The sequence below is a fragment of the Protobothrops mucrosquamatus genome, unplaced genomic scaffold, assembly GCF_001527695.2.
Source record: "Protobothrops mucrosquamatus isolate PMUCROS unplaced genomic scaffold, P.Mucros_1.0 scaffold1120, whole genome shotgun sequence".
Taxonomy (NCBI): Eukaryota; Metazoa; Chordata; class Lepidosauria; order Squamata; family Viperidae; genus Protobothrops; species Protobothrops mucrosquamatus.
This window is the reverse complement of record NW_015387338.1, coordinates 448422-460498: the sequence shown is the minus strand read 5'-3', so window position 1 is coordinate 460498 and position 12077 is coordinate 448422. Positions and strand designations below refer to the sequence as shown.

At 39.6% G+C, this 12077-nt stretch overlaps 1 protein-coding gene across 1 annotated transcript in view; it reads left to right on the top strand.

Moving 5' to 3' along the window:
* ATP6V0A4 (ATPase H+ transporting V0 subunit a4) overlaps positions 1–10285 on the top strand; it is a 33354-nt gene extending 23069 nt beyond the window's left edge. The window contains exons 14-20 of the mRNA XM_015820327.1: positions 1384–1502; positions 1723–1939; positions 4219–4326; positions 7078–7209; positions 7581–7698; positions 9357–9528; positions 10078–10285. Of these exons, the coding sequence (XP_015675813.1) occupies positions 1384–1502; positions 1723–1939; positions 4219–4326; positions 7078–7209; positions 7581–7698; positions 9357–9528; positions 10078–10168 (957 nt within the window). The 3' untranslated portion in view covers positions 10169–10285. The remainder of the gene's footprint in view (positions 1–1383; positions 1503–1722; positions 1940–4218; positions 4327–7077; positions 7210–7580; positions 7699–9356; positions 9529–10077) is intronic.
* Positions 10286–12077: the final 1792 nt, after the last annotated feature.

Genomic DNA, 12077 nt, shown 5'->3' with positions numbered 1-12077 from the left:
TTTAAAAGTATTTTAATCAGAAACACAGCTGGTAATATTTGGTTTTAATTCGGCTTTTATCGGGGTTTATTTTTTGTATTTTTGTATTTTTGTATTTTGTATTTTTTGTATTTTGTATATATTATTTGTTTTTAATATGCTGTGAACCGCCCTGAGTCCTATGGGAGAAGGGCGGTATACAAATTAAAATAATAAATAAATAAAATAAATAAATACAATATTAAAATCCCATCAGACCATCATGAGAAGTGATAGTAGCAGTGAATACGTCAATTTTAATTTTTAATTTGGTGGATATTGATAAATATAAACCATACAAACAAAGCCTCTTTTGGGGTCCTCCATAATTTTTAAAAGTGGGAAGGGTTCCCGAGAGAGAAAAAAAATGAAGACGGTCAGAGGAGATCAGTGCAGCTGGCCAGCAGATGGCAGCATGGATGGCTAGTCATCTTCCAGACTGATTCCAGAATACATCATAGAATGATGCAGTAGACTTGACTGTTTCTCCTCTGCTTACAGCAGGGGTCTTCAAACTTAGCCCTTTTATGACTTGTGGACTTCAACTCCCAGAATTCCTCAGCCAGCGTTGCTGGCTGAGGAATTCTGGGAGCTGAAGTCCATAAGCCATAAAAGGGCCAAGTTTGAAGACCCCTGGCTTTCAGCAACAGCCCTCTCTACGACACAGATTGCCTTTCAGCTGGTTCATTCTTAAGACTTATAAAATACAAATCGTAAAATAAAAATACTTTAGCAATCCGTCATGCACAAATTTCTTTCCATCCAATATTTTGTGAATATGTGAGATCTTGAATATATTCTGGCAGAACCAGAAATCTATTGTTTCTTCTGGTCAATGAAGAGCAACTTATGTTAAGCTGGAAGTTTTATCCCACATTTCCTTATCCTCAATAAGACCTACCAAGCTTTGGTTGAGATGCATTTTTATTTAAGTAGAGTTGATATGCAAAGGGCATAAATAGGAAGATCACAGCCCCTAAAAATGATATTCTCAAACACTGAATCCCAACATGTTGCTTTTCTCCATGGAGAAAATACACCTTTTCATGTTTGTAACTTGCAATATAGCATTCTGCACTGATTTTGAAAAAAAATGGTTTTTGTCCAAATAGAAGCAGAGGCATCTGTGTTGTTATAATAATACAAAAATGAAAGATTTAATGTTTTCTCTTTTTTTAAATAAACTTATAACAATTGAGCAACAAAGATTAATTGGGTTCCAATTCTTCAGCCTAACAGAGGTGATCTTCAGTCACCTTTCTCCCTTTCTCCCTGTGTTTCCCCAAGGGTAGAAAGAAAGCAAGTATTTTAGTTTATTAATTCAATTGTCTTTTATGCTTAGCTTTCCTTATCTATTTCTTTCAGATCTGGAATATTGCCATCAATAAGCTGACTTTCTTGAACTCGTACAAAATGAAAATGTCTGTCATCATAGGAATCACACACATGGTTTTTGGGGTGGTACTTAGTCTCTTCAACCATATGTAAGTGTTAGTGCCTTTACAGGCACAGCAAACGTTTGGATGATATTCTACTGCAGCTGTCCCAATCCACTCTGTCTAGATATCAGAGTGACTGACTTCCCTTGGTGTTCCACATACTAATCTTTATCTTTTTCTACTCCTCCTTGAGATCACACTATGTAATGGATATCTATAACCACCCCAGTAATGCTTTCTTTCTCTTGTTTCATTATTTGTCTAGTTATTTCAAGCAAACTACCAACATTGTCCTGCAGTTCATTCCAGAGATGATCTTCATAATCTCCCTATTTGGTTACCTCGTCTTCATGATTATTTTCAAGTGGTGCCGATTTAATGTGCATAATGTCCAGAATGCTCCGAGCATCCTCATTCACTTTATCAATATGTTCATGTTTAGTTACAACGATCCAACAAATCGTCCTTTATACGAGCATCAGGTATAAATGTTTCATTGTCAACTGTGAATGTCAAATGAAATCTATCACTACAATTAGAGAGCTTTTACTTGATGTACATGTTGGTTATGATTCAGTCCTACTCATTTCAGCACACCTAACAAAGAGCACATTTTATTCACGTCAGCAAGCACATAATGGCAGCAGTTGTGTGATGATGTTATTGCCCACGTACTGTCATTTCGGTGTTATGGTAGTTTGCTACAGACAGCGCTGCACATAAGCATTCGGTATCATAATGCAGAGATATTGCAATAGTAATATAGATACTAATTCAAGTGTGTAGATATTCTCCCTGGGACCACACATCAGGTTTGGCCTTGGTTTGTTATATAGTACAGCCCAGCATGGATATCTTGTTTTGTGTTGTCAGATAGATGTGAGGTGACTCAACAATTCTTCAGTTCCTACAGTTTCATTGTTGTTTTCAATAATGTATCTTTATCTATATTTATTGTTAGCAGCTTTGAGTTATTTATTAAGATGGGCATCTGTACAAGTTTGTTAAATGAATAAGTGGGGCAAATATTTGGATTCATATAATATGTAAAGCCAAACAAATCCAATTTTGGCTTACTGTGAAATTAACCAAAATTTGGCCATCTTCATATAATGCACCGAGAAAGAAATAGAAAGTCTGCATTCACAGATTGTATAAAATCAAACTCAATAAAATACTTTATAGTTTAAAGCATTATGTCCTATGAAAAGCCAGACTCAGAGAAACATTATTCAGAGATAGGTTATTTAGCTGGCCTTGGAAACAGTAGCAAAATGATTAGCTAAGCAGGACAAGAGGTGGCTACAAGACTGGATAGCTGGTATATAGTCCTCCACCTACTTGCAGCCTGGATGTTTTGGAACATTAAATTATGCTTGTAAAAAAATAGATATTCAGATCTAATAAGTTTTGAAGACATCACTCAAACTGAATGATAATAATTTAGGTCAGGATACAGAATTAGCATTGCATAGAGAGAGAGAGAAAAATAAGTCAGTCAGCGCATATTTTTAAACACAGATGACAAACTGGGTTGTTTACTTACTCAAGGGCAAAATTGCAGTCAGCTTGCTGTCATTGTCTAACCATCTTGCATTATCTTGAAGCAAACTCAGTGTCATTTCTGTTCACTTGCAGCTGGGAATGTCAAATTGAAAGGGAAATAATTTTCTTTGGCTCAGTGGTATTCATGGGAAGGGTTCAAAAATCAAGATGGCCTCTGCAACTGCATGAACAAATCCCTGCCCCTTGTTTATGAGTACTGTACAACATATTATTAAAAAGGCAGGATTTCAATCACACAAGTTCTTAATTTTTGTGGAACCCCATTCCTACCCCTTGTGAACACGCATGCCCCATTTCTATTTAAAACTTATACTGTAACTCCTTATAGATAATTAATTTATTCCTTCAGGCAGAGACTGACCTGAGAAACCTTTCTCGTTCTGACCAATCTGAGTTATTTCTTGATCTCAGTCTATTACACGCAAGCATTCTAGAAGTTAGCCTCATTGGAAAAGTCATAATTTAAGATAGTATATTTAGGCTACCAGGCATCCACTAGATGGCAGCAAAGATTTAGTGTTCTGTATCATTTATTTATTTATTGATGCCATCTAATGACTATTCAGATTTTTGCATCCCAGTTGTGGTAACCCTACTGTAATATCTTTTGTCTGCCTCCGAAATTTGTTCAACAAACCATGATAGCTTAGTGCAACTCACATACCATGTAGAATCTATTTTTGCATGAAAATATGATATAAGGCCCAGCTAGGCATTTAAATATTCCAGCCACATCGTTGTGGGTAAGGGTCGTCCATTAGATCATGATACTTTTATGCAAATAAAATCACACTTCAGTAAGAAACACTCATGCAATTAGCTGCAGCCAGATCATTATGGTTTTCTCATAGAAGTATCTTGTGATTAAAGGAAAATGGAAAAGGCTTTCATGTAGCTATTAATAGGTATAGCTAGGGCCTGCAAATCTTTGATAAAGAAAACTTACAGATTTCACACGTTGTGCCAAGCCATGATTTCTTTAGACATGGTTTGTTGATTAGTTGGGTTTATTTGGCTTAGAGCAGGGGTGTCAAACTGCTGGGCCGCGGGCTGGATGCGTCATGGAGAAACCGCGCCCACCCCATTGCTGGCAATGGGAAAAAAGTCACGATACGTCATGTGACGTGAGTTTGACACCGCTGGCTTAGAGTGCTGTATGATAGCATCAGTTGTCTTTTTTTTTTTTTCTTCCTAGCAAGAAGTTCAAACTTTCTTGGTCATTTTCGCCTTGATTGCCATACCTTGGATGCTTCTGATTCAGCCTTTTATTATTCGAGCCAAGCATCTGAAAGCTCAGAATAAGGTAAGGGAAAAGGTCTTTTCTGCCAAGGGATTGCTACGTAGATAAAGACAGAGGACTGGGGCGAAATATCATAGAAACATTGAATTGTAGAGTTGGAAGGCATCCCAAGAACCATCTAAACCAGGGGTAGGCAACCTTGGCTCTTTTATGACTCGTGGACTTCAATTCCCAGAATTCCTGAGCCAGCAAGGCTGGCTCAGGAATTCTGGGAGTTGAAGTCCACGAGTCATAAAAGAGCCAAGGTTGCCTACCCTTGATCTAAACCAACTTTTTGCAGCGTATGGGGGGAAAAGGTAAGTAATCAATGAGAGATGAAAATCCACCCTCAGAGGTCGGGAATTGACAGCTTCTGTAAGAAGACTGTTCCGCTGTTGTACAAATCTTATCATCTGGAAGTTTTTCTTTTATATTTAAATGAAATCTGGGTATCTGTAATTGGAGTTGTTCGTCCATCGATTTCGATGAAGACCTTGACATCTTATGGATTATGGGCCATCAACAGTGTGTCCGTAGATGGCTGATAAGACCGATGTTAGCACGGAATGTTCTGCCACATACTGAACAGAGAAATGTGGACACTATTACTTCAGCATTTGCAGCTCTGGCTTTACGGAGTGCTCGCTTCTCTTGTGCCAAGATTGTCCTTCTGTGATCATATGTCTGGCAACCCTGGTAAACCAGGGTACGCCATGTCAGTCGATCATGCACCAAAAATTCCCAAGAGATGGTGTCGCTATCCAGGGACTTGAGAGATGCTTTTAGCGTGTCTTTGTATCGCTTCTTTTGTCCCCCGTGCGATTGCTTTCCTTGAGACAGCTCACCATAGAAGAGCTGTTTAGGGATGTGATGGTCTGGCATCCTTACAATGTGGCCTGCCCAGCGCATCTGGGCTTTCATCAACAGAGTGTAAACTGATGATAGGCCTGCTCTGGAGAGGACCTCTGTATCTGGTATCTTATCCTGCCACCGGATCCTCAGAATTCTGCGAAGGCAAGTCATGTGGAAGTAATTCAGTTGCCTAACATGCCTCATTAGAACATAGAATAACAGGATTGGAAAGGACCTTGGAGGTCTTCTTGTCCAACACCTTGCTCAAGCAGGAGACCCTATACTATACTATTCTGGACAAATGATTGTCTAATCTCTTTTTCTTGAAAACCTCCAGTGATGGAACACACACAACTTCTGGAGGCAAGCCATTCTACTGATTCATTGTTCTCATTGTCAGGAAGTTTCTCCTTAGTTCTAGGTTGCTTCTCTTTTTATTGATCTTCCAGTTGCCCTCAGGTGTTTTGGATAATAGATTGACCCTGACTTCTCTGTGACAGTCCCTCAAATATTGGAAGACTGCTATCATATCACCCCTAGTCCTTCTCTTTGCTAGATTAGACATACCTAATTCCCACAACTGTTCATTGTACGGTTTAGCCTCCAGACACCTAATCTTCCTTGTTGCTCTTCTCTGCACTCTTTCTAGAGCCTCCAAATCTTTTTTGTATCATGATGACCAGAACTGGATACAGTATTCCAAATGTGGTCTTACTAGTGCAGTATAAAGTGCTACTATCATTTTGCATGATCTTGATACTATCCCTCTGCTGATGCATTGGCTTTTTTGCCATTGCTGGCTCACACTTAAGTGGTTGTGCACCAGAACACCTAGATCCCCCTTGCAATTATTGTTATTGAACAGGTATCACCTATTTAATACCTGTGCATTTGGTTTTTCTTGCCTAAATGTAGAACCTTGCTTTTCTCATCACTGAATTGCATTTTGTTAGGTAGCACTCAGGGTTCAAGTCTGAAGATCCTTCTATAACTTCAGCCTATCTTCTCTACAGTACCCTTTATGTACCTGAATATTTATGTGTTATCTTTTTTTCCCTATACCAAACACTCCAGATTTCTTCAGCCCATCCCTAAGTCCCTGTAGCACCTTTTCACTGTTTGCTGAACCTACTCTATCCTGTCAATTTGGAAACTTTCTTCCTCTTAGGAAAATGTTTACTATTTCAATAGAGAGAGTTAAATTTGGGCAGGCTCAGGCATAAATGCCATAATACGGTATTCAATCTGTCATATCAAGTCAAGGTCATAAATGTCTGAACAAATACCATTTCATATGCCTTTGGAATAACTGCCAGATCAGGATCTGTCAGATGAAAGTTAAAGCCAGTTTGCAAACAAGAATTGGGGCAATTCTTTAAAAACCAAGAAAGATAACATGATTTTATTCCAGTTTTAAAAAACTGCTACTGCAAAAAAAAAAAGCAGCAGACAAGTGAGGAACTGCACCAACCATGGCTTGCTTATGTGTTTGGAACATAAATTTTGATTTAAATTCCAGTCAGAATAAGTCACCATGTAACATTGTGCCTGAACCAGCCCACAGAAATGGGTACAAAAGATTGCGATCACAGTTGGCTAGAGTACAATAAGTCATATTCGTTATTTTTGTGATCAATACTTTGTTGTGTGAATTATAGGGAGGTATCTTACACCAAGTCAGAACATAACCCCAAATCTGTCTTCACTGGCTAGCAGCAGTTTTGATTCCAGGAAGTGCAGGCATGTCTTTTTTTCACATCAGGCTGAAAATATGGAGGGTTTAACTTGAGATTTCCTGTTTACAAAGCATGGGTGTCATCATGGAGCTCCATTTCTTGCTTTGTTCAAGTATTGGGAGAAATATGGGAACCCAAAGGATTATCATTGGATGCTGATAATCAGTCTTTGTTGGTTTCTCTTAAGCTGGCTTCATCAAGTCTCTCAGAAAGTCCTACTGGTGATATTGAAGTAGAGATCATGGACTCCAACCACTCTGAGAAAACAAACCAAGAAGTTGATAGCAGTGAAGGACATGGAGGACATGACCATGGAGAAGTAAGATGCAGGAATTAGAAGATTTAAAGGAAGTACAATAACTCAATTAATTTAGTGCAATAATTCAATTAATTTAGTATAATTTAAGTAGTGCTGGTGGTGTGTATGTGAGGAGAAAGGGGGAAATGCCTAAAACGTTTTGGGGTCCGTGGATCCCATTCACACTTTCTTTGGAACCCATTTAGTTTCTCGATGTAGTGCTGTTTAGAACCCATTTACTGTTTCTAGATTTAATGGTGTTTAGAATAAATTGACTGAAATCAATAGGATTTATTGAAAAATAGCTAAATCAAGTTCCATTTATTGCAGTACAATGAATGGGAAACACTATAGGAGTATTCAACCTTATTTTCCTAAAAACCTTATTGCAGTTCAACTTTGGAGACATCTGTGTGCACCAGGCGATCCACACCATTGAATACTGCTTGGGTTGTATTTCCAATACAGCTTCCTATCTCCGGCTTTGGGCACTTAGCCTGGCTCATGCACGTGAGTTTACAGCTACTGATCCTCTTGATTATGAGAAAGAGTCGGGTTGGGCCATCAGTTAAGATACATCAATATTTGGTATCCACTCAGAACAGTCTTCACCAGTCTTGTGCCCACCGATGGCTGGTATTGTAGTTCCCCAGGTATCATGGACATTGATTATGCTAGATGGACATGATGGAAGTTGGACAATGTTAGGTTACAGAAGATTCTGAATAATCAGGGTTTTAATCAGGGTTGTAACCTTTTCAACCAAAGATTTTAATTATGTTTTTATAATTTGCTGATTCCTTCAAGATAGCAATTAGATGCTTCTTTTAAGGCTGCAGGCAGATAAATTTGTTGTAACATTACTCTTGAAAACTACACTTTGATGTTGCAGTTGTAGGAAAGCACTGATCCAGTGAGCTAGGCTTAATCTAGTTTAGTCACAATGAGAAAGAAAACTTGCATCATTCTAAGACTAAGTGAATGATGTGAAGGAGCAGTTGCAAGGCACTAAGCCAGTGGTTCTCAACCTGTGGGTCGGGACCCCATTTGGGGTCAATCGACCATTTCATGGGGGTCGCCAAGCAAGGCTGTCCGCCATTTTTTTTGTCCACCATTTTTTCCCCTTTTCCGGCGGGTGCCTTACCTCCCTTGGGCTGGGCCAGCTGGTGGTCGGCCTGCTCCGTCTCTGCCGCTTGCCAGCTACACCTCGGCAGGCACAGGGGGCGGAACCACGCATGCGCGGCGCTCCCGGGCAGGGAAAGTCCTCGACTTACGACCGGTTGGGTAGTCCTCGACTTACGACCGGTTTAGTCCTCGACTTACGACCGGTTTAGTCCTCGACTTACGACCGGTTGGGGGTCGCGGCATTAAAAAGGTTGAGAACCACTGCACTAAGCAGTGTAAATTAAAACTGGAAAATATTTAGTCCAGTTAAAGTTTGCAAATTAGGACAAAATTGAATTATCCTGAGCTCTGTTGTGGTTCTGCCAATTTTTTTCAAAGATACTTGTGCACTTTGGTTCTTAGCAATTTTTCCCTGTGTTCCTAGTTGTAGGAATTCTTTCCTTGCTAATAGTTATCTAACAACTGCTAGTATCTGTGTTTCTAGAGCTTTTCCAGAGCATTGTAATCTTTTATTAGAATAGGAAAGGGTGGTTCTGCAAGGACATCTACAGGAGGGATCAAAAATGATAAAAAGGTCACTGTGACCATGCCATTCACCCTGTGATCCGATGGTCATAATTGCTATCTTGTATCTCCCCTGTAGACAGTTAGGAGTATCACTTCTGTCAATGTTTTCCAATTATCTGCCATACTTGACATTTAGATCAGACAGAACAAGACTAAGATGCACTAGAGTGCATAGAACTTAAATTCTGGGTCTTTCTCTGCAGGAATGGAGGGTTTTAAGACTGAAATGAATGCCTTAAGGCCCTCTTTGCATCCACTCCTAAATCAGCCTAATTCTTTTGGGAAGAATGGAGGTTTCATGATCTGAAATGAGTGCCTTAAACCTAAACCTTGACACCTAGTAAAAGGTCTCCCTTGAGCCAACTCTGTCCTTGAAGCTTCTTGGAATTCAGCTTAGCAGTAAATTCAGGGGGATATATACGGTAAGTGTATTTCTCTCTGGTACATTTTTTCTTTTGTGTTTCCTTCTTCTTCAGAGCTCTCAGAGGTTCTTTGGACCTTGCTGTTTTCACAAGGCTTTAAAATGACTGGCTGGATAGGACTCATTGGGATTTTTGTCCTCTTTACTGTGTTTGCTGCTCTGACAATAGCAATTCTACTCATCATGGAAGGTCTTTCTGCCTTTCTGCATGCACTCAGGCTTCATTGGTAAGTAGATTGTATAAGAACTTTAAGGCACAGATGTTTTCTTCTGAACCAGCCAACCTCCCACCCTCCCAAACCATAGTAACAGGAAGGTGTGCACATTTCCTGTGATGTTTGCATTGCATAGCTCAAAGAATAGTTGAAATGTGCATATAAATATGCATGATATTATGGGTAATTGGTTGTGAAATATTGATAGGGCTCTAGACCAGAACTAAGTTGAGTGAATATGATGGGAGTTACAGTTTCACATACTGTATCTGGTAGATGCAAAGTTTGGGGGAAAACTAGCCTGAAACAATCCCACAACAATAAGGTCATTCAAGGTCCCTTTCTTAAGTGGTTCCACTAGCAATGGAAAAGTTGGAAAGTGTAGCCTTTTTAATTTCTTCTGTCACTTCAAAGTTTTGTTCCATTGAAAGATATCTTATTTTAATCTATTTGTATTGTACTCTTTCTCCTTTTTTTGGCCAACTGCTTTTTTATTTTTTCAGAGAAAAATGGGGTAAAAACAATAAAAATAAAGAAATCATTTCATCTTTTTCCTATCAGGGTGGAATTCCAGAACAAATTCTATTCTGGCTCTGGCTCTTCCTTTTCACCATTCTCCTTCAAGACCATAATAGAAAGAAACGAAGAATGATGCTGAAATCTGAAACTTCTGAGGTTTCTGCTATTCTTTTTCTTGGTGAGCATTTCCTTGAGAATTAAGAGCCAGGAGGGATACAGAACTTTCACACTAGGACTTTAGACACCAAACGTGTTGTCAGAGACAAGCATAATAAAAGCTCTGCCTATTCTCCAGATGTGTTGGGACTGTGACTCTTCTACTGCTTAGGAATTCTGAAAAATTTGCTTCTAGCACTTCTGGAATGTACTAGGTTGGAAAAAGGCTGCTGCTTTCCCTTTGCAATCCATTTAGAAAAATAACTATCAAACAATTAGAGCAGTCTTTCTCAACCTTAGCAACTTTAAGAAGGTATGGACTTCCACTCTCAGAATTCCCCATCCAGGAGTTGGGAGTTGAAGTTCACATCTCTTAAAGTTGCCAAGGTGGAGAAACACTGACTTAGACATGTGTGTAAAATCCAACCATTTTGTCAAAATAATGAAGTAAGAATTGTGAAAGTTGATGGAAACTTCATCTCTCCCATTCATGTATCTCGGTGGTGGCGAACCTATGGCATGCATGCCAGAGGCGGCACTTGGAGCCCTCTCTGTGGGCATGTGCGCCGTCGCCCCAGCCCTGCCTCCCCCACGGCCCCCTCCTCACCAGCAGCCCCCCCTGGAGGAGAGTCACCCCAAGGCACGGCCCGCACAGAGCAGCACAGCCAAGCATGGCAGCAGAGACAAGACTCCACCCTCGCACCCCGTCGCACGTAGATACTGCGGGGCATGGGCGGAGGGCATGGCCGCCATGATGCTGCTAGGCCGCCTGGGCGATCTGCTACGGCGGGCCGTGGAGGCGGTGGGTGGTCCTGTGGGTGGGTGGGGTGGAGGCATAGCAGGGGCAGGGTGGGGGGACGGAGTGGGTGGGGGTGCTGGGCAGTTTTGGGGCACTAGGTCTCTAAAAGTTTCACCATCACTGATGTATCTGATAACACAATACACTTATTAAAGGGCAAAGCTTGCATCATGGCCTCACAAGACTCATTTCTTCACTTGCCCCTTTGAGATGGTCTCCAGAAGCAGTAAAACACATTTTACAACAAATGTGTAAACCACACCTTTTCTTTCACTATTATGTTTTGGATGCAAATGAATTCACTGCAAGTGTTTCTGAGCTAGAGATACCATTTGATTCTGCTGGTGTACACTACCATGTGATTAGGTATTCTTTCTTTTTAAAAAAATAGGAAAATTAAAAAACAAAACATATCATGTCTCGATTCACATAACAATTGTCAGACATTCCTCACTTAATGAACCATAACTCTGGAATTATCGATATGTCCAATGAAATCTGAATGGTAAATAAGGCATGAACCAGGATTTTATTATCATCATAGGAATGAAATTCCAACATTAACTTACCACTATTAGAACTGCTAAATCTGCTCTTGATTTATATTTTACTTGTTGGTAAAGTTTGTTGAAACAAACTTTGTTGAAACAAATTGTGATAGTACTATCACATATTCAAACAGCATGCTGAAACTCAGAAATGAATATAAAACCAAGAACAAAAACTGCCTATTTGCTTCTCTGTCTCCAATATTACATTATGTGAAAATTAAATTCACAACTTAGTGTAAAAGATAAAATGTGTGGTTTTCCTATTTCCTCCACTCAACTGCTTGTTCTTGGATTTAGTCACAAAACAAAAATAAATTTTTACAATCCTCCTGGTCTCTCTCACACACAAACACACAAACACACTCATACCACGTGAAAAGCTTCTGAGAAAAGATTTCATTTACCTTAAGATATGATTGGATGACAAAGTACTTTTTAAAATTAATCTTTTCCAGGAGTGGGGGTGTATTGGCGCCTCATACAAACAAGACAAGAAATGACTGGCAAGTATTTAGTATATAAACAGGTTTGGCTGT